Genomic DNA, 21,606 nt, shown 5'->3' with positions numbered 1-21,606 from the left:
AAACACATACAGAACGCTACTTCTCTGTTTTTCTTAGCAGGAAATATTACAACCACATCCTGTATTTCAGGATGGAGCTTTGAATGATTGCTAGTAAAACCAGTTAGACAGTTTAATGTTTTAAAGCGATGACATGACGTAACAAACTCTTGAATCATTGCTCACATCTGTGTTCTGCATTTAAAAAAGACAAACGTCCTATATCTGCAAATTAAATCTGAAAGAGACAAAGAGCTACATTGCAGCTTGATTGTGCTCATTAAAGCAGTGCAGTGTTTTCTATGTGTGTCTTGCCTTGTGTGGCTTACAGCGCATGTTGCACCTCCATCCCCTCTTCCAGATGGAAGCCCCAGTGCTGAGGAGGCATACCCAGGTAAGTGCTGTCTCCCCACCCGTGCTTCTCTCCCTCTTTCCCCAACTCTCCAGGACCTGGGATAATTGACTTGCATCTTTAAATAAAATTTTATACAATATATGTGGTACATAAATAGCACTTTTAGCTTAAACGCTGCCTATCATGTATTCAGAACAGTGAGATTTATAGTACATTTTTCTGAGCTAAATGATCAAATTAATCTTATACCTACAATTAAATCATATGTTCTTGAGCAAGCTAGGTTCATGTTGCCTTATAGGGTGTGTAGACACGGGGGCCGGCCATCTCTATACTCGCCATCTTCTAACTTGTAAAAAGGAATACCGTTTCTCACAACGAATTAATTGGTTATGATGCCACTTGAGTCACAAACAATGCCTATGATTCCCATACCCATGCTGAATGTCTGTTGGGGGGACAAGTGGCACGTGTATAGTCAATCACCGCTAGAAGTCTTAGGACATCAGAAGTCATATTAAAGCCATGTTTGGCTTTATTCAGTGTGTCCTGAGTTAGTAACTGTTCATTCTCCGTAACAAGGATTTAATGAAGCACACATGAAAACTTTCTTTGGGAGATGGCAGCAATGCACTGGAATGACCCAGGCGCAAAGAAATGCAACATTTTGGCACAGGTAGTGCCTGGTTCCTTTGTGTGACTGGCTCCCGATCAGCCGATAGCTCACCCAACGATATGTCTGTAAAAGAACGGTGGTAAACCTGCTTTCGTGACACTTTGTTTCATTTCTCCAATGACTCCTTCTGGCCCAAATAAGAGCAGCCATCTGTGTTCAGACAGATTGCACCTGCCTTTGAAACTTTGAAACTAAATACAGCAATCACAGCTAATGTGACCGTTTTCAGCCTCAGTGAATTACATTGCCTGTGTTCAATTTATGTATTAGCATTTTTTTCTGCTTGTATTTTGTGTCCTCTGGCAAAAACTCTGGTTGAAATCAACTTTGCATGTTTTAGTCCACGCAGACCTTTAGTAAATCAGGCCCTCAGTGTTTATTTTTTCACTTGTGCTAACTCGTTGATTTTTTTTTCTTCTTTTGATTCTGCCGTGATTTACACTGAAGGAATCTCCAAAGTTTCATTTAGTCTTTTTATAATAATTTCTTAGAAGTGGTCGTGGTTAAGGAATGCAGAGCATGTCGAGAATGACATCTAGGTTCCTGCACATAGATTTAAAGAAGTAGACACAGCTAGTCCTGGAGCTTCCCCCTGTGGTCTCTATCCACGCTATCCTCAGCGCTTCTGCTTTCCCTGTTGTCTCTCTGTTCCATCTGTTTTCAGTTTCTGTCTTAACAAATCTTATAATATCAGTTAGGACTTATACATTCACTTTCACTTACGTTATACTGTTCGTAATAAATAGCACTTTAACTGAGCTAATGTTAACATTATAATGTGTGGAAATGAATGGTGGAGAGGGTTGATGATATCTGTTTGTTTCTGTCTGTACTTTACATGTTTGAATGTGTATTTTCCAGGTGAGTGGAGTGAGGCGCTGTACCCTCTACTCACCACTCTAACAGAATGTGTCGCTATGATGAGCGACAAGGCCAAAATGTCCATGGTCTTCCTGCTGATGCAGGACAGCGCCCCGACAATAGCCATGGAACTGTCCCTGCAGTACCGCCGTGACGTTGTCTTCTGCCAAACGGTCAGCACACACGCAAACAGACAAAGCGGCACGACATTTACTCTCATATTCACCTACACACATTGACATCAGCATTTACATAAAGGTATATTTTCAGCTAATGTGCTTATCCTATGACTCACTGTGAGGGAGTCAATAAGTTCATAAATCTGTAAATATTGCAAAGAAAGGGAGGAAAAAGGTCCAGCACTTAGTGGCTTTACAGTATTTATATGACTATTAAACACTTTTGTAAAGACTTAAGGGCAAGAAAAGTAATAATAGAAGAAAGTGAAACCTATAGAAAAGAAGTTCCTTCACCCTCAGACCTACACACTCCCACTCTCCAGTGCTGCTGAGAGACATTTCTGTTTTCGGGCCAAGTTTAAAAAGAGGATGTGTGTCTAGAGGTAAAGGATTTTTTTTTTCTTACAACCTGTTATTTTGGAAAGTGTGTTTATCAGTGACAGGAACAGTTATATTTACTCAGAAGGTTTGTTGTACATATTTTGGATGAGGGATTCCCACAGGCTCCACATTACAAGCACATTATGGCCGTACAGCATGAGCTGTGATCTCCAAATGACAGCTGAGATAAATGACTTGATTATGAATTAATCACTAAAGCCATTTTATATAAAAATCCCAAATATTCTTTAGTTCCAGCTTGTCAAATATTAGGAATTTCTTTCTCTTGTGTTGTAAGTGGAACGTACACTGTCTGTCCAAAATAAAAGTCACCACCTGGATTTAACTAAGCAGCTAGGTAGGAGTCTCCCACTGGATAATAGTGTCTACTGTACAAGTCTGTGGGGGGAGTGCTATGATCTGGGGTTGCTGCAGTTGCTCAGGTCGAGGTTCAGTAACGTTATATAACCAAAGAATGAGGTCAGCTGACTACCTGAATATACTGAAGGACCAGGTTATTCCATCAATGGATTTTTTCTCTCTGATGTCATGGGCATATTCCAAGATGACAATGTCAGGATACATCAGCTCAAATTGTGAAAGAGTGGTTCAGGGAGCAGGACACATGATTTTACACATGGATTAGCTTCCACAGAGTCCAGACCTTAATCCCATGTTGAGCAGTAGTCATTGTCAATACAAGATCTTGGTGAAAAATTAATGCAAATCTAGACAAGAATAAATGTTGTAGCTGCAGAAGCTTATTGATACAATGCCACAGTGAATATGTGTAGTAATAAAGCTAAAGGAGGTCCAACGACATATTAGAGTGTGACTGACTATTTAGTCTAGTTCAAACCAAACAAGCAATTCAACACTGTCACCTTGAGCTGATGTGACATTTCCAACAATTTCTGATGTGGATATCTTTAAAAGTTTAAGGTTTTTTCCTGTTGGAAGGAACAAGAGGAAATTTGGTACTAAAACACTGCAGCTTTGGATGTTTGGTTGAAACCTTCATGTTGGATTTTAGCCCCAGTCACTTACATAGGAAGCATGTTTTGGAGAGCTAGTTACTGTGACCTGTCTTTTATAAAGATTTACCTTAGATTACTGGATTTATAACAAGTCTGATCATCTGACACTCAGCCAAACCGACTTGAAATAATCTGCCTGCAGCAGTGTCACATCGCCCGCTGTAACAAGTCCACGTGAAAATCCAGTCAAATAAAACTCTTCAGTGTGATAAAATTCTACAGCACAAACACGCTGAGCTGCACATGATTTCCTGTTACACATGGATGCACAAAAACCAAAAACAGGCATCCACTTACATAATCTCATTAGCAGCTGATGTTTGCTATGTTTAACTACTACAGTGCACAAATCCTGTGCAAAATTACACTTCTGCCTTTTTTATGATACGTCTGTGACATCAAAGTTCACCGAAATTTAACTGAAATATCATATTCAATTAACAGTTTTTAGTGATTTTCCGCGTTAATTAGATTAGATTAAAATCTACATTTGATCCAGTGCTGTGGAATCGAAACACATTAGTATTTTTGCTTGATACAAGTGTAAAATAGTTTTATATATGTGTATGTACAAAGTTATTGTGCTATAATGATAATTAATTCTGTCATCTCCACCACTTTCCAAGTATTGAAGTGCGTTCAGTGTGGTTTTAACAAAAAGGTTGTAAATTTAAATGCATTAATTATTATTAATCTGAGTCACACAGAAACATAAGGATCAAAAGCAGCTTCTACCTCTTATGAACTGATGTTAATGTTTATCTGTAAATGCTAATGTGTATGTGTTTCAGCTCACCGCTCTCATCTGCGGCTTTATTATCAAACTGAGGAACTGTCTCCGTGACAACGGATTCCTCCGACAGCTCTACACCATCGGCCTCCTCGCCCAGTTTGAGTCCCTGCTCAGCACCTACGGTACAAACACACACTGAAAGAACAGGTTTTCTAATCACACACCTCTTATCACTCCTAATCCATTAAAGGTATCAACTCTTTGATTTCTGTTTAGAAGGTATTTAAGTCTCAAAGCTTCAACACATACCATTTTCTTGACTTTCTCTGCTTTCTAAGTGAGTCTTGTAAATTCTTACTATTGTAATTTTATAGTAATGACTGTGAGAGGTACTGGGCAGAGTTTATTAGCAAATGCAAAGTTGCATATTGTAGCGCTAAATTTACAGTAACTCAGAAAAAAATGGTGATTTTCTATATTTTTGTTATTGTCAACAAATCCCATAAAATACTAAAACCAACAATGAATTGCCCCCTCTCTACTCTTTGTAACATTGGTGAATGCAGAGCCGATTTAACTTTCTGCTAGAAAAAGTGTGAAGAAGTGAAGAAATGAAGAATGGTTTCAGTAGATAGAAAGTTCATTGTCATTGTCTGGTCAGTGTCAGTTTGATCTAATAGTTACATGCATCTGTCTGAGCAGGTTTTTATTGTTTTAATTAATTATATCATATAGTATTCTGTTTATAGCCTGTATTCTACTGTAGTAGCCCTGCAGAGCCCCTCGTTATGGGTTACCAGTAATTCCTGTGTTTCAGGAGAGGAGCTGGCCATGTTGGAGGACATGAGTGTTGGTGTCATGGATCTGCGTAATGTCACCTTTAAGGTAATAGGATGTGGTATGCATTTGTTTGCTTCAGTTTGTATAATGTATAGGATAATGTCTACATATCGTAGGTCGATGTCATGCTTACAGAACATGGTAGATGTTAAACATCTATAAACATTCATTCATTATGCTCACAGTGCATCCCTCTTCTCTGCAGCTGCAGACTTTAATTATAGATTAAGTAAAAAGGGTTTCAACTCACTCTCCTAATCTAGTTTTAGTTGGTTATTTAGTTTCTGATCCAGATTTTTCTCTTTTTTTGTAATATGGTTTTGTTTTTTACTCACATTTCTTTTGGTACACCTCCTTTTGAACAAAAAGCAATAAAATCTAAATATTTTCACCAGTCACACATTAGATGATCCACAAAAATGTTGTTTTTCTTCATCATATATGATAGAAACTGTTAGTAGTAGTTTTCAGTAATAGTAGAATTATTCCTGCTTGCTCACAACATGGCCATAGCAGGAAACTGCTGGTGTAAACAGATAATATGTAGAATGATAATGGCCTGCTCAGTAAATATTAAAACTGTTCATGTACGTTGCCTCAATTTAAGGTGACCCAGGCCACTGGCAGCTCTGCTCCCGATTTGTTGCCAATCATCACTGGGAACCGAGATGGCTTCAACGTCCTAATCCCACTGCCGGGAACCATATTCGATGCCTTACCACGGGAGATCCAGAGTGGCATGCTGCTGAGGGTTCAGCCGGTGCACTTCAACGTCGGCATCAACGAGCAGCAGACGCTGGCTGAGAAGTGAGTCAGAGAAGAAAAGATGGATTAACTGAAAACTTGACGTAGGGATGAATGCAGTTTAGGAAAAATAAACTTGTGTTTCTCTTTGTTGTTCAGGTTTGGAGACACATCCCTGCAGGAGATTATTAACTTAGAGAGTCTCTCCAGGCTGAACTCGTACTACGAACAGTTCAAAGAAGTCCTGCCTGAAGACTGTAAGTACTAAAATGTAATAGTTTGGCAGTAATGGCACTAGACCCACCTCTGTCCTCACTTAGGAAAGTGGTAACACTGTTACTTTGACAATAATAAAAATTATATTTACTTCCATTATTTCTTCCACCATCGAGCCATTTCTCACCTTCCTCTCTTACCTCACCTACATTTCTATCCTTCCCTCAGGCCTCCCGAGGTCTCGTTCGCAGACTTGTCTCCCTGAGCTGCTGAAGTTTCTGGGGCAGAACGTCCAAGCCAGGAAAAACAAGAACGTGGACATCCTCTGGCAGGCTGCCGAGGTGAGGTTTCTGCTTTGTTGTGTCACATGCCGTGTTGAATCTGTCTTATTTTGCAAATACAGGTAGAAACATCTAATGCTGATGGAATTTCACTTGTTTAAAGTTGAAATAAAGATTTTTGGACAAAACCGAAGGACCTAAAACAAAATAAGATTTAACTCCTTTCTCCTCACAGATCTGTCGTCGTCTCAATGGGGTTCGTTTCACCAGCTGCAAAAGCGCCAAAGACCGCACGGCCATGTCGGTGACCCTGGAGCAGTGCCTGATCCTGCAGCACGAACACGGAATGGCGCCGCAGGTGTTCACACAGGCCCTCGACTGTATGCGAAGGTAGGACACCCTCACAGTGCCTGAACGAAAAACACATGACTACAAATCATACCTGGGCAAAAAAATAACAACAAAGCTTTGTTTTGTTACGATACGTTAAATACATATCTTTAAATTTTATAGTAAGTGTTTACATCTTGCAAAAAGCAGTATTTTACTGTAAATACAACGTGGATCTTTAAATAATCTGTTCTCAATATGAATCAGCTAGATGAATGTCGGGACTCTTGAAACCAGTAAATTGATAAGATAAATAAGATGCAACATGTTTTGCCCATGTATGATGTAAAAACTCATCTCATTGCCTGTTTCCTCTGTTAAAAAACTGATTTAAAGAGGTGCAGGTACTTGAATATTTTAAATCCAGTTACTTTCTTCACCAGACTCAAAAAAGTTCAGTTTTTCTTGCTTACCTTACTCAAGACACAAACAAGAACCATGACAAGGGTCTGGAGAAGATGTATCTAACTGCTATTCAAGTGACAGATCCTCCTTCAGTCGCGTGTATTAGGTGGATAGTTGTCTGTCTGTCTGCACAACGTGGTCTTGTCTGTCTTTTCTGTCTGTATCTCAAATCTAGCCTAGATTCACAGTGTGAGCTGCTAACAGGCTGACCAACCAGTTATCTATTTGCTCAGCACTTGTCTATCTACCGTTATTGTCATCTTTTTGTTTCCTTTAAGTTTCCATCTTTTTCATTGCTTCATTCATTTGCAAAGTATGTCTGACGCTGACCTGTTGAAATGAGATAAAGAAAGGTTTTTGTCTTCACACTTCAGTCAATTCAGAGTCACCACATCAGGCTGTGTACTTTAAAGGGTTGCTTCACCCAAATTACAAAACAAAACTGTCTCGTCTTCTTCAATATTTAATTTTTGGTAGTTTAAAAAATCTCTCAATAACACAATTAAATGCAAAAGGTTAAAAAGAGGAGTTAACACTGATCCCAGCCTCCTGTAAGTGTGATTTTCTGCTAGACGACAGGAAATTAATCCTTAAAAAGACAAATATACGTTTATGTTCAAGTGTTTGAAACTTGTTTCTGTCAGAAAGTTTTGTTCAAAGTTTTGTGTGACTTTGTGTTGTAAACAATTTGTTTGTTAAGCTCGTGTAAAAAGATGTAATCACGCCTGTCTTGCTGTACTCGTGCTCAATAAAAGTTGCACTCCCACAGATATTCGCATGATACGGTGTCTCTTCACCTTCTCCTTCCCCTTTTTCTTCTCCTTACATCTCTCCGTTCTTCCTCCCCTCTGCCTCACCAGCCGACGAGCATGAAAAAAGCTTTTTGATCATGTTAAGAGTTTTTGATTTATTCCTATTATTTTGCCCCTTCCCTCCAACTTTACCCTGCATTACCTCATTTTATGTCATATCCAAACTAAGTTGTTGAAAATGATTTAAGTTAATGGATGATATGCCCTTTAACTCCACTTAGAAACTTAGTCTGTAACTTTTCTTCTCACTGCATGTTAGCTTTGTTAGCATTCTCAATTTAAACTTCCTACAGCAGCCTGGCTTTGCTGGTAGCTTGCAGGCAAATGTTCAAGGGTGTTCTTTCTCCAATGTACATTAATGTTGGTTTTCATTCATAAATCCTAAAGGTTTTCCTGCTATTTTCTCCGTCTTCCTTCACCCCTTCGTGTCTTAGAGTATTGGAACACGTAGAGCCATTGCTGTATTTTCTTATCTTCTTATCTTTCCATTATCTGATGGAAACATCTTTCTTAATTTTCTCTTTTGTCTCTCTCCTTTTCTTCTTCCTGTTTCCTGTGACATGATTTATTTATTTATTTTTGTTTGTACATACATATTTGCGCTTTCGTTTTATTCCCGTTGATCCGTTGTTCATTTGTTGTAACATCCATATGATTTTTGTTACTTTGGAATACTGTCGTTTTTCTTTATTCGTCATCTTGGCTGTGGCCTCTTATTTGTGATTTGTCGCCCATTTCACCTGTTAATTCGCTTTTTCACCTCTGTGCTTTCCATCTGTTTGTTTTGTGTTTATTGTAACACATGCTGCTCCATTTCCCTGAATCTCCCTCCCTGCCTCTGCTTCTATTCTTCCCCCTTATATTTTGTTTCCTCCCATTTCCGACTTTCTTCTCCTCTTCTTCTTTTCTCCCATTTTTTCTCCCTCAAACCTTCCTTCCTACCTTTCCCTTCCTCCAACCATTTTGACTGCTCTACACCTCCTCCTCCTCCTCTTATTCCTCCCATGCCCATGATTTGGCAGCATTGGGACAAGGGAGGGGGTGATCCAGAAGAATCTGAGCGGCTTGCTGCCAGTGCGTGACTTCCGGCTGGACCCCAGCCTCCTGTACTCGTTGCCCCTGCTGGCTCTCAGCCCCAACCTCCTGGTGGTGTGGATCTTTCTCAGCGTGGCCTATTTCCTGGCCAAACTTCGCTGCAGCTGAACAGCCACAAGCAGGTCTCTGTCGGGAGCGACTGACTGAACCCTAAACATATTATGACGAGGGGTGGGAAGACTCCACGTCGACTCCCGAGGTGTTTTCCTGAAGCTGTGCCACTGTCCTGTGAGTGTGTGTGCAACTCATGCACATACTGTACAGCATGTACACACTGTCCCACCCTGACCAAGGGCTGTACTCAACGCCCCAGCATGTATGGACACTTTGTGTTAACTTGGCTTTTCTTTTTTCAACTTCAGAAGCTGCACATCACAAGCCTGAAGCAGTATTTTAATTGTTAAATGGTTATTTTGTCTTAAAACATTCGATTTGTGATGTTTCACTGAGGCTCCAAGCCTGTATACACACGAAGTTCACACTGAGCTGGCTAAATCTAAGAACACAGTTTACATGTGTATCTACACTGGTTTTGATGTAATATTTGTGAAGAATTACAAATATTACTGCAGAATTAGTAGAAAAAACACAAAATCTCTTCTCTTCCTCCTTCTTTAAGTCTGCAAACAACAAAAATCCTTGAACAAGCATCTGATCAGTCTGATCTGTGGGTTTACTCTGCTGAGTCTCAGCTGGTTACACTTGCTGTACCTGTGTACCATCCACTCCTATCACTCCAGTTATGCTGTCAAACTAATGATTTAGTTGATCTTCATCATATATATAAATACTTTGCTTAAGTACTGCACTGAAATACAGTTCGGAGGTATTTAGTTGCATTGCTATACTTTTTATTCCACCAAATTTACTTCACTGCATTTAATCTAAAAGAAAAGGATTCAAGTTACTTTACTAATTCATATTTTCCCTCAGTGCTGGAGGTAGTCATATTCTTCTGCTGTAAGACAACTAAAGAATAAATTAGCAGTTTAATCACAAATCTTCATTTTATGACCACAAAGATTTGTGGGAAAATAAACAGAAACCTGTTGTACTAGTTAAGGTTTCTGTTCTTGGAGTCAAATTTAATTTCAGTGACAAATACACTGCATTTCCTGTGACTGCTTCGCAATAAAAGCCCACACCAATGATCTGTTAATACTGATCTGATTAAGCTGCTGCAGAGCAAATAGTGACACTGATACCAATTAAATAAAATTAAACATACTAACTAAATTTAGCTCAGGAATGTTGTAAATACACTGAATAAATACGCTGAAATTACTGACCACAGAACTTCCTGTTATGCTAAAACACAAAGGGTTAATTAAAAAAAAAAAAAAAAAAAAAAAAAAGCTCTGACAGAAGAAGATTTATTCTTATTAAGCCAGCTCAGTGTGAACGAGTCATTTCTTGTCATTAGCATAATATTGCAGATATAAAACTTCGTGGCCATATTCACACCTGCTATCAGCTTCTGTTTGACAGAAATACTCACACAATGTCAACACAGAGGAAAGTCTTTATGACTGTCCAGCGTTCTGTCTGCCCACGTGGTTTATCATGATGAATAAGATGATGAAGGAACTTTCTAGCTGATGTTGGTGAGTCTCTACTTTTTAGTGGATACTGCCCTCTAATGGACAGATTATGTTCCACCCGTGCTCTGCCTTACTCTTTGTGTCCTGTTGTTGCAACAATAGACAACAAATCTGAGTTTGTGTGTTTCAGAAATACAAGTCAAGTCACCCAAGTTGTGAATATGTATAGAAATGAGCAGATTATACACATTGACACAGAGACATTATCAATTTCTGTGAAAGTAGCTATCAAAGTGGAAAACAATCTTTTTTTTATTTAAGCTTTCCATAAAACAGCTGTTTTATCGGTGCACTACATTAAGCCCGTTTGCTTTATCATTGTCTTCCATGTGCTTTTGCACTTATTTTACAAAGTAAAATGGAGAAAAGTGTTCATTTAGAGCCACACTGGCTTTTATACATGGGTTTGTTCAAGTGACATTTACTATTTTTATTTCTTTAAGTCTTCCTGCTTTTCTTTAAAGGTTGTTTTTGTTTGCTTCTACTTCAGCCTGTGCACTTTGCAGCAGATATGGGTCTCATTGACTGAATCATTTTGACTTTATTCAATTGGTTTTGTGTTCTCCACTAAAGAATCTTTAAAATTATTTGTAGCCTTAGTGGCTTAGAGGTAAATGAACTGAAGTCATAAAAATATCATCCAGACTAAAATGATTCAATGAAAACCTACATGCAGAAACATTGTTTTCTTCCATTTGCTGCATATAAGAAGCATGTCTGTACCCTAAATACCATGCATACCTGAGGATCAAACCCTGTGACAACGTGCATGACTTATTTCTTAAGCAGCTGTGTGACCAAACTTCAGTATGTACATTTTTCGTTTGCAACAGGTTGTAGCAGAAACCATCACTGTGGGGTGAACCGACTTTTAAAAGCACAAAGTGTTGTGTGTGTCAGTGGTGACACACACACACTTTGTCAACTACTCCTGTATGTTCACCTGAGTGTTAGTTTGTCAGGAACAAATTGTGATCATGCAGAAAAAGAACTTTGACTTCTAGGTATTTCATGTACTTGTTCCCACCATTGTTTCTTGTTAAAAGTCAACTCCCCCTAATTTAGATGAACAAAATATAGACAAATGAGAAACCAAGTAAAACTTCACAATTAGTTATTTGCTTAGTTTCATAGTTTTATTTAATTTAAATTTAAACCACTATTAACTCTTAGTTAATGTTGTGACCTGGCTGATGTGATGTTTATGGGTTCTGTTCATTTGTAAAAAAAATAAATAAATAAGCGCCTCCATGGCGAGAGCAGCGATGGAAACAAAGTCGGTGACTCAACCCATATCTGCTCTTCAGCTTTTGATGCCAATGCAATGAGAATTAGCTCTGTCTCGCCAATTGACAAAGTTAAATCTGTGTGTTTAAGATGCAGTTTCTAATTGGCAGATGTTGGAATGTATCATTTTAGGATTATCAGGGAAACGTGTTTGATTATGCAGTGTAGTGCTTTAGATTCTGCAGCCTTTAGAGAATTTATCCACATGGTGAAGGGTCGCTTTTATTTCACTTGTTCACTTTATCTTTACTGAGCTGTAGGATAAATTATTGAGGATCTATTCATGCTTGTGCCAAATGCTTTATTCAGGTTTTTATCAGGTGATTTCAAGGTTGCAGGGTTTTGTGTTTGTGAACAGACTGAGCCAGAATACATGTGATGTATTTTTATGAATAACACCCACTTCCAGTTTGTTGTCTTCATCTTATATAAAAATTAAAATACACTAGAAAATTAGCTCTGTTTATTTTGTTTCAAGAGTTTTCAAGTCATTTTACTGGAATATAAATAGACTAATTGTTTCTTAGGTTGAACTTTATGATTCATTAATTGTTTCCCTGTAAGTGCAGCATACGTTACTACTGGAGTTTGAGGTGATATCTTCATATTGTTTTCTTTATACAGCTAATGCCCCAAAACCCAAAGGTATTTATTTTAGGCTTAACACTGGCTTAAAAATATTATTAAGATTATCAAATCAGTTGAATAACTAATCACTATTTGATTGACTAATTGTTACTAATCTCTAATCTGAGCTCCAACTCTGCTCTGTTTGAAAAAAAGATGTTTTAAATCATGCACTTCTCTTAGTTTTCCCAAGAAAAAAAGTTACTGTGTCTATGCCCGTGTTTATTCGTATTTTTAAAAAACATTATCTCAGAAAAATGCTCTTTAAACACCCTTTAAGATAATGTCCCTTACTATAAGTCACCTGAGTTCTCAGGTTTCTTTACACATTGGAAACCTTTATAGTAAAAGTCAATATTTTAGCCCATGAAGCCAAACAAGCACATCAGCCACATCTCCAGAGCTTTGAGGCTCCTTCTCATAAAGATCAACCCAGTAAGGAAATGGATCAGACCAAAATAGCCTCCAGAGTCCACTGTGCTCTGATGGATCTTTAAAACTCAAACACACACTTAAGGGTCAGTTTGGTCCCGTATATAGACACTAATGTCATGTTTACACTCTTTTGGATCATTAAAGAATTCTGTATCTCCCCATCATCTTAAGAAATATTGTGCAATGATTTAAAATGTTGAATTTTATCATTGGGCTACACATGACTTCACAGTATGAAATATAGAGAAAATATAATAATTTCTGGAGAATTTATACATATAATCTAAGGAAAAATGTGATATTTTGGTAGTTACTAACTGTTTAATACCACAGTCTGCAGCGAGCTATCTTAATTAAGCTAATCTGAGGCCACAAATGATTGTTTTTACACTTTACTGTAGGTTTTGTACAGAATAAATACTCAAAATACAATATGTTAATTTCTGATCTTTGGACATGCTGCAGACATATTTTGTTGGCTGGCCAAGCTAGCTGTTTCCTCCAGATTTTATTCTTAATGCTAAGCTAAGCTAGCTAGCAGACCTCAAGCTCCCCGATTAAATATTTAACTTGTACAAACACCAAAGTTGTTTTTACATAATTAGCTAATTGGCTAAAAACAACTAATTCAGCTTCAATTTTAGCATGTGAACATATAAATATAAAATATATTTTAAAAGCATATAAAAATAAATATATCCACCAGATTGACAGCCTGTTTTTTAAATTTTCAATCACCACTTGACTCTAATTATTTATACTATTTTCTGTTCATGCTCCAGTTTAGCACTACCTCTGTGAGACAGAAGAGATGTATTGAAGTGGAATACAAACCTAAATCTTACATGTAAATACAGTATAATATCACTGAGCGGCGGCAATGTGAGGGAATTAGGTTTGATTTGAGAATAAGCCCAAATGAGATTACAGATTTAAATGTCTCTTATCTTACCATTGATTCCCAGTATTTACATGTGTAATTACATTAAAGTGCTTCCCCACATTATAAAATTATTATATCATTGACCTTTGTTTGTTTTTTGTTTTGTTTTTCTATTGTTACGATTTTGAAAATTACAGATGTATCAAAGAAAAGATTTGTATGGCTGTACATAAATTGTATTAACATGCTTGTTTAAATGCAAACGTTTGCTATATCCCAAACCGGAGTGTATAAAAATAATGAATACAAAGTGATTAACTGTCTGATGCTGAATATGTCTGTTATATTGCATTTTTATGATTTTTGTTTTTAAGAGGTGTTAGTTTAATCATGTCACATATTAACAGCTTGCAGCTACTTTAGCCTTGTCTGACAAAACCAGTGGATTTTAAAATCAGATATAAAGTTTTTATTGGTTTAATGTTTAGTTTTACATATTTTACGTTTCCTAGTTTAAAGTTTAAAGTTTGTAACCGTTGATGTACTGAACGTGTCTCTATGAAAGGCTGTTGGGAGTTTTTTGTTGTTGTTATTTTTTAAAAAGCTATTTCATTCTTACATTTAAAAATATTGAGTGACCTGTTTAATGCAATCAAAGCTTCTCTTCCGAGACTCAGCAGCAGTTCTGTCTATAAGCTTCAGCCTCACTATGTCCTTCGCTACCTGTTGCACTAAATATTTCACAAACCAAGAGACCAAGGGAACCTCCAGTCAGTGTGTCCTAAAAGAGACTGTGCTGCTGTAATAAATGGTTTCTGCCCCCTCCTGCAGAATGTAAACAGACCAGTGATATTTTGTTGTCTTTCTATTTGTTGGACATCGTGGACATTGTTTGTGTCTCAGCAACATATTTTCCTCAGTGACAGTTTTTCTTAATTTAACAGTTTTTGCTGGTTTTTAATACATCACTTTGCTTTATATAAAATAGGCAGCTGGCAGCCAAAGTCAAACACCTTCACTCTGTTCTTTTATTCAAACTTTTGTCAGCATGTGTGTCTCTCTGTCTGTCCATCTTTGTATCTTGTTTATACATGTTTTGTGTGTGTGTGTGTGTGTTTTGCAGGATTTTTATTTTATTTTGTTATTTTTTTCTTTTGTTCCTTACTGAGTTAAAAACAGCATGAAAATGTCCTTTAACTTAAGTTTTATTGTGTGTAATGATCAAGCTACAACCAGATTCACAGTAGAGTACTGTAGCCATGTAGTACATAGTTCATTCAATGTCATATTTTCTTTTATTCTTTTTGTTTTATGCATGTCGCCACCATCGATAATTTACAGCTTAGGCCAAGTGGACACATGCCCAAGGACCTGACAGGTATTGGTGGCCGATAGACTGGAGCTTTTATAAGAAGCTCTGTCAAAAAGCAACAAGATGGAAATGCTCAACAGCTAGAAGATGCAAAACAAACAAAAATACATGCCAAACAGCCAAAATGGATGGAAAACCACCAGAAACAGATGGAAAACATAAATGAAACAACAAAAGCATGTAGGAAATTACTACAGAGAGTCAGAAAACAGATATAAACAATAGGAAAATTACCAAGAACAGACATCACATGACTAAAGCAGCTAAAATCTGTCAGAAGATGTTAAAAAACTACAAAAAGCAAATGTATAACGGCTAAAGACAGACACAATATGACGTCAAAGAAATGCGGATTGATAACTTTCCTGTGGGGGGGTGGGTCCTCCACCGTTTTCCCCATATTTCCAGTAACCGTCCATGCTCACCAGTAGACTGTGTAGCATTAACATAATATTGTAAAACATCAGTTTTACATAACGAGTGTTTATTTTGATATGTGTGCTTTTGTTTAAGTTCAGTTTTGAGTGCAGGACTGTATTTACTCTCTGCTATTGTTACTTCTACTTCAGTAAAAAGATCGTCATTAAAACTGTATTTGCTGTTATGAGGTATTTAAAAAACACATTTTTAAGTCTTTTACACCAACCATCATCTCTCCTCCTCTGTCTCCTCAGCGAGGGCTGCAGACGAGAAAACACTGTGAAGAATGTCGGCGGCAGAAAATACGCCTTTAACTCTCTGCAACTCAGGGCGTTCCCCAGACACTATCGACCACCTGAAGGCACCTTCGGCAAATTGGAAACCTGATCGCGCCATAGAGGTTTTACACTGTTGGACTACTGTGTTCTGGGACGACCACAATCAGACTGAATACAATCAGATACTGTAAAGCGACCATTATGTTTTAAATTAGATTTAGGTGCTAATAATCCACAGTTTTAAACCACCTTAGTATATTAACTGTTTAAATGCTACTATGAGATACTTATGTCATATTATCCACAACACACTGAACACGTTTTCCCTGATGGCAGAAGCATCACGCTCTTTATTTTTTGTTACATTACCAGCATTCAAGCAGGTGTTGATGAATAATACCTTACCTGAACATCAGTGAGATCAATCAGTTAACTCAAAAGTAGAAAGAAATCATATCTCTACAGCAGCACACTGATACATGCAATTAGAAAAACATATTGTTCCACATAAGTTACACTGCTTCCGATGAACAGCGCCTTAATGTCACATACATATATCAGTTGCTTGTAATTACGTTCATGCTCTCACATGGATAAAAGCGCCACGTTTACCTGCAGTGATCTGTGGGAGTCACTGCACTTATGTGTCCTTATTTCAACTTGAAGTGACATTTATGCTTACGGCAGACCTGCCGCTGTTGAACATGTTTTATTCAGCGTCGTACTTGTGTTCTGTCCCACAGAACATACTGTGTATGCTGTGATGACTGTATGTTTGATCATTTCTCTGCTCAGTCACCTCAGAGTAGAGCATCTGGATTTAATGTAGCTGTATATTATAACTTGTCAATATCTGATAGTGAAATAAACAAAACATGAATTTGTGTCTGTTTTTGTTGTCAAATTATGTTTTGTATATATGTTTTAATTCATTTAATGAAGATGAAATCTTACTCGTTATGTTAAATGATTCGCTAAGTGGTACTGAATTGTGAATTTGAGTCCACGGAGGAGTCAAACTGTCCTCCTATGTCTCCAGTTAGTTAAAAATAATAACGTGATCTCCGTTATCATTCTGTGGAAAAGAAAAGTACTGCAGGCGTGTTCACTGTGGTTTTTCCAACAACAATCTACATTTAAGTCTAATATTTTCTCAAGATGACACAGCTAAATTTCTTGGACATCAGAGACGTCACATGGAAACTGGAACAAATGTAATGAAATTTGCACATCGGATGAAAACCAGCAGCCTCACTGAACTGTTGCTGTGTTGTGGAGAGGTATATTAGCAGCAGCAGCACTTCTCAGGCACAGTGATTCACCAGAACTTCAGCAGCATGAACAACATTTACTCCCTCAGCCAAATCATCGGCATTGTCTCCATCTCTGCCGCCCTGATCTTTGTCCTTGCCAAGCTGGTTTCCCGCCGCTGCCCCAGCCATGTGATGGACGGTTGTGGCTATGCTGTGCTGATAACAGGCTGTGACAGCGGCTTCGGACACCAGCTGGCTCAGTGTTTGGACCGCAGAGGGTTTGTGGTCTTTGCTGGGTGTCTGTCTCCAGATGGAGCCGGATCCCAGACTTTGGCTCAACGGAGTTCTAGTAATTTGAAAATCCTCAAACTGGACGTCACCAGTGATGAAGACGTGCAGCAGGCGAAGAAGACGGTCCAGGAAAACCTGCCAGAGAAAGGTGAGTGGCACAGTTTATATGGAATCTCGTTTCTCATCTCTTCAGTATGGAAGCTGACTTCTGCCAAAAAGGGAAAAAACAGATGATGAAATATTACGAATAAAAAATTAAAAACTTCTTCTACAGTCTAAAAATAAACAAAATCATTTGATTTTAAGTTTGAAACCTAACTTTTAATGCAGTCTCTGAAGCAGTTGCTTATTTTCCACTATCTTACTGCAACTTGATGCTGTAATAAAAAAGAGCCCAATAATAAATCTCATTTCAAATCTGTGCACAATATGTGACAACATGTATTTAATGTATGTAACTTGAATTTTAACTAAAGTTTTTTGTTTGTTTTTCAGGTCTTTGGGCAGTTGTGAACAACGCTGGGGTTTCAGACTGGGCCGAGATTGAATGGAGCACTATTGATGATTTCAGCAACCTGGTCGACATCAACCTGTTCGGCTGCATCAGGACCTCTATCGCATTCCTCCCTTTGGTTCGAGCCTCTAAAGGTGCACTGATGTATTTCACTGTGTGGTTGTGTTCTTATCACAGTGATCCTCAGGTTAAAATGTCATGTTTTGTGTTTGGTGACTGCTCCAGGTCGGATGGTTTTCATGTCGAGCACCTTTTCCTTCTTCTACTGCCTGAACATGGGAGCCTACAGTGTGTCCAAGAGAGGACTGGAGGCGTTCGCAGATTGCTTGAGGGTTGAAATGACCAGTTTTGGTGTGAAGGTATCTGAAACACAAGGCGTGACACTGTGGGAACTCTGTGGTATAAAATATATGATTGGAAGATGCTGCTAGTTTTATTTAGTAATTTGAGTGACATTTATTCAGAATTAAACTAACATGCATGGAAATGAAGGATTTTATTTTAATTACACTGAAGAGTCCATTTCCTTCAGTCACTTGACACCACAACTCAGTTTAGCAAAGAAGAACTAGTTTTACACGTCATGCTTTTTGTATGACTTAAGTAAATAAGATATAATGTTAATTAGTTTTATATTTTTAGATGCTGGTTTTGAAAGATTTTATTACACAAGGAAATAGTTGCAGCTTCATAGTGTTCAAACAAGACCCTGTCTGCATCTTGGCAAGAAACGTGTATGGAAGCTAAATTGTGCCAGAATAAATGATATAAATTTTTAATCAACCTCTTGAATTTGTTATATTTAAGATATACTACTTCAAGTTTTTATATATTTTACAAACATAAATTATGAAACATTAACTAATGTTAATTATATGTGAAAATCCATCTAGCAACATTTGTAAAGCTCCTATTTAACATGTTGTAGCTTGTTTGTTTTTAAAAAATGACGAGAGGTTATTAACAAACAACAATAAAATATTAGACCCATATTGACACAAAAAAATTATGACCTGAGAAGTCGTCATGTTAAATTCCTTCACATAATACGTTCATCAGTATTTTTGCTTTCAGGTCAGCATCATCCAGCCGGGTAATTTCAGCCAAGCTACCAACATCCTGAAGATGAAAACTGGTTTGGATATTTGGGAGAAACTTAACGACGAGCAGAAGCAAATCTTCAACCGACAGTACATCGAGCTGGCCAACGAGTACTTTGGGTTTATGTGCAGCAAAGGATCCAATGACGCTGAACCCGTCGTTAACGCGATGCTGCATGCAGTCACAGCCGCGCAGCCGAGATACCGATACCTGCTGGGCTCTGCCATGGACTTGTTTTTGTTCTGGCTCTTTCCTTTTCTGCCCACCGTCCTCGGTGATGCTGTGTTTTCACTGAGCTCCATGTACAATAAAAGAAAAGAAATGATTTACGCTAAAAAAGAAAAAAGTTCTGTTGACACTGAGCTGTAGTGAAAGAAACAAGGAAACTGGCCGGGGAATCTACATGTCTGTACTTTCTGTATTCTCATAAACAATTATCATGTTCTTTAATTTAACTTTGTAAAAACCTTTTTTGTTTGTTTTAGGTCGAATGTTTTTTTGTTTGGTTGTTTTTCATCCTACGTTGTCTCTGTTGGAATAAAGTGATTTCCTACCATTTATTATTATCTTTTATTTATAATGTAAAAAAAAATAATAATAAAATAAATAATAGATATATATATATATATAATGTGTGTAGTGTGAGCAATTCTAAAAATAAATAAATAAAAGAAAAAAACACAAATACAGTATAACAATATTAATTTATTAAGTACAAAACAAGGGAATAAAAAACAAATAAGTACTATGACACACTTGGATAACATAACAGAAAAAAATGTCTATTTTATTTTTTATTTATATTTTTAGTTTTATATATATAAATTACATACATTTCAAAATATAGTAACTACAGCAACAAGTTTAAAAATTCAATAGTAAAGAATATTAATAACAGTAATGACAGTTAAAATGAAGTTAGTCACTTAACAAAGACAAACACTACTTATCTTAGATATATTTTGTCATTTTTTATTTTACTGTATTTTACAAATATAACCAACAAGTGTATTTAGATATTTACGAGCCTCATTCTTTAAATTTGTTGATGACGTCTTGGAGTGAAATTGAAAAATGTAATTTCACAAATATTGGAGACGGGTCAGCTGAGGTTCAGGGAATCTTCTTAGACACTTACTGTTTCATGGAAAATATGGAAAAACTCTTTTATGCTGCATTCAGTCTCTTACAAAAGAAACAATTTGAAGTGTTTTAAAGCTGAATTTCTGAAAAAGAGTTTTACAGATAGTCCGGTTTAGAAATTAGGAGAATATTATATATAATATTATATTTTCATTTTAGGAAGCAGTTTTGTTTTTGCAGTGCTGCTTGTTTATTATCTGAAGCTCATCTAAACTTTCCAAGGAATAAAACGATTAGTTGCAAAAAACATTTTCTCAGTTTTTATTACCACATACAATAATCATATGAAATCCAGACCTTTCATGCATTAACACGCTTCACTAATACGTTTAGCCTTCACTTATTGACACTTTTTCAAATACAGTCTAATTATCTTCACATGTAAAAAAACATTTATCTTGTCTCAAAATCTAAAAATCACCAAATATCTACATTTCATTGAAAATAAGCTGATTATTCTCTTTGTCTTCTTGTAGATACTTAAATTTCTCGTCAGTGCAAGTTACTGAAAATAAGAATAACAAATACATTTAAACTTGGTGCTTTTCTTTACAGTAAGTGATGATTTTAGTAGAAGTCAGAAGAGTCATGCTGGTTTTAGTCATGCTAACAGCATCGCTCCACATAACCAATGTCAGCTGTGTGATCAAGCTCCACAGTGACTTTAACCAACAACCTTAATGAAATTAGCTTTGGGCTACAGTTCAACTGCTAATTAGTAAAGGTTAGCTTGCTAATAGGTATTGTTACCATTTTATCAGCATGTTTGTAAAGTTTGATGATGTAGGTGCAGTCTTTAAATGGTATATAGAATTCACTGTACATCAAAACCACACCAGTGATGTGTTCATAGAGCAACAACATTTATAAACAGTCTGGTGAAAGAAAACTAGATTAAAACACCAAACAGTAACGAAAATCAGACAAATTATGACCTTTCAGACTTTCAGTAATAAAAAAAGATGAACTCACATGTTAGCAGTCCTGTGGTTCATGGAGGAACTGGTCCCTTTGACGTGTTGGACATACTCAGTTTATGTGGCTGCTTTTTTTCTGAATGTAGATTTACTGAGCCATGATGTGTTTCTTCATTTCTGTCCTCAATGAGTCACATTACCCTGCAGATGTCCTCTGATGCACAGCATCAATTGACACCGGTTTTGAAAGGTCAAAGCGTGACTGCGTAGTGGTGAAACTAGCTCCGGATATCCCTGCTGGGCTGACGTCACATTATCCCTGCAGCTACTCAAAACAACAAGCCAATGTTTTTGTTGTACTAATGACTTTTATTGTCACTTCACGCTCGTGTTCAGTCTGTGACGTGTGGCGGTGAAGAAAAATTCAGCACATGTTCAGGATAAAGAGAAGCACTGCTGCACTTCTCTTAACTTCAATTAGGGTTCTTCCGTTCTGTTGG

At 37.2% G+C, this 21,606-nt stretch overlaps 2 protein-coding genes across 5 annotated transcripts in view; both read left to right on the top strand.

The window, feature by feature from the left end:
* Window positions 1-16,771, top strand: part of LOC113163241 (inositol polyphosphate-4-phosphatase type I A-like) — a 41,956-nt gene extending 25,185 nt beyond the window's left edge. The window contains exons 17-25 of one of the 4 annotated variants that reach the window (XM_026361687.2): window positions 341-373; window positions 1,872-2,044; window positions 4,260-4,383; window positions 5,019-5,086; window positions 5,649-5,848; window positions 5,945-6,042; window positions 6,230-6,342; window positions 6,518-6,672; window positions 15,864-16,771. In XM_026361687.2, coding sequence (XP_026217472.1) covers window positions 341-373; window positions 1,872-2,044; window positions 4,260-4,383; window positions 5,019-5,086; window positions 5,649-5,848; window positions 5,945-6,042; window positions 6,230-6,342; window positions 6,518-6,672; window positions 15,864-15,996 — 1,097 coding nt within the window. In that variant the 3' untranslated portion in view covers window positions 15,997-16,771. Of the gene's footprint in view, window positions 1-310; window positions 374-1,871; window positions 2,045-4,259; window positions 4,384-5,018; window positions 5,087-5,648; window positions 5,849-5,944; window positions 6,043-6,229; window positions 6,343-6,517; window positions 6,673-8,911; window positions 9,899-15,863 lie in introns of those variants that run through there. The other 3 variants (XM_026361686.2, XM_026361689.1, XM_026361688.2) reach the window with 3 other exon arrangements.
* Window positions 16,772-17,224: 453 nt separating this feature from the next.
* On the top strand, window positions 17,225-19,522 carry zgc:113142 (uncharacterized protein LOC503524 homolog). Its single transcript, XM_026363034.1, has 4 exons — window positions 17,225-17,579; window positions 17,927-18,079; window positions 18,171-18,304; window positions 19,020-19,522. The coding sequence occupies exons 1-4, from the start codon at window positions 17,225-17,227 to the stop codon at window positions 19,413-19,415; spliced, it is 1,038 nt and encodes a 345-aa protein (XP_026218819.1). The 3' UTR covers window positions 19,416-19,522.
* Window positions 19,523-21,606: the final 2,084 nt, after the last annotated feature.

The sequence above is a fragment of the Anabas testudineus genome, chromosome 2 (assembly GCF_900324465.2).
Source record: "Anabas testudineus chromosome 2, fAnaTes1.2, whole genome shotgun sequence".
Taxonomy (NCBI): Eukaryota; Metazoa; Chordata; class Actinopteri; order Anabantiformes; family Anabantidae; genus Anabas; species Anabas testudineus.
The sequence above is the reverse complement of the archived record's forward strand: the minus strand, read 5'-3'. Positions and strand labels throughout refer to the sequence as shown.

What these genes read in the sequence shown, in the direction of transcription:
- zgc:113142 (XM_026363034.1), top strand. Translation starts at nt 17,225, where the DNA reads ATGAACAACATTTACTCCCTCAGCCAAATCATCGGCATTGTCTCCATC. An exon ending in TTTGGTTCGAGCCTCTAAAG is followed by an intron (nt 18,080 to 18,170) that starts GTGCACTGATGT and finishes TGACTGCTCCAG; the next exon opens with GTCGGATGGTTTTCATGTCG. An exon ending in TGACCAGTTTTGGTGTGAAG is followed by an intron (nt 18,305 to 19,019) that starts GTATCTGAAACA and finishes TTTTGCTTTCAG; the next exon opens with GTCAGCATCATCCAGCCGGG.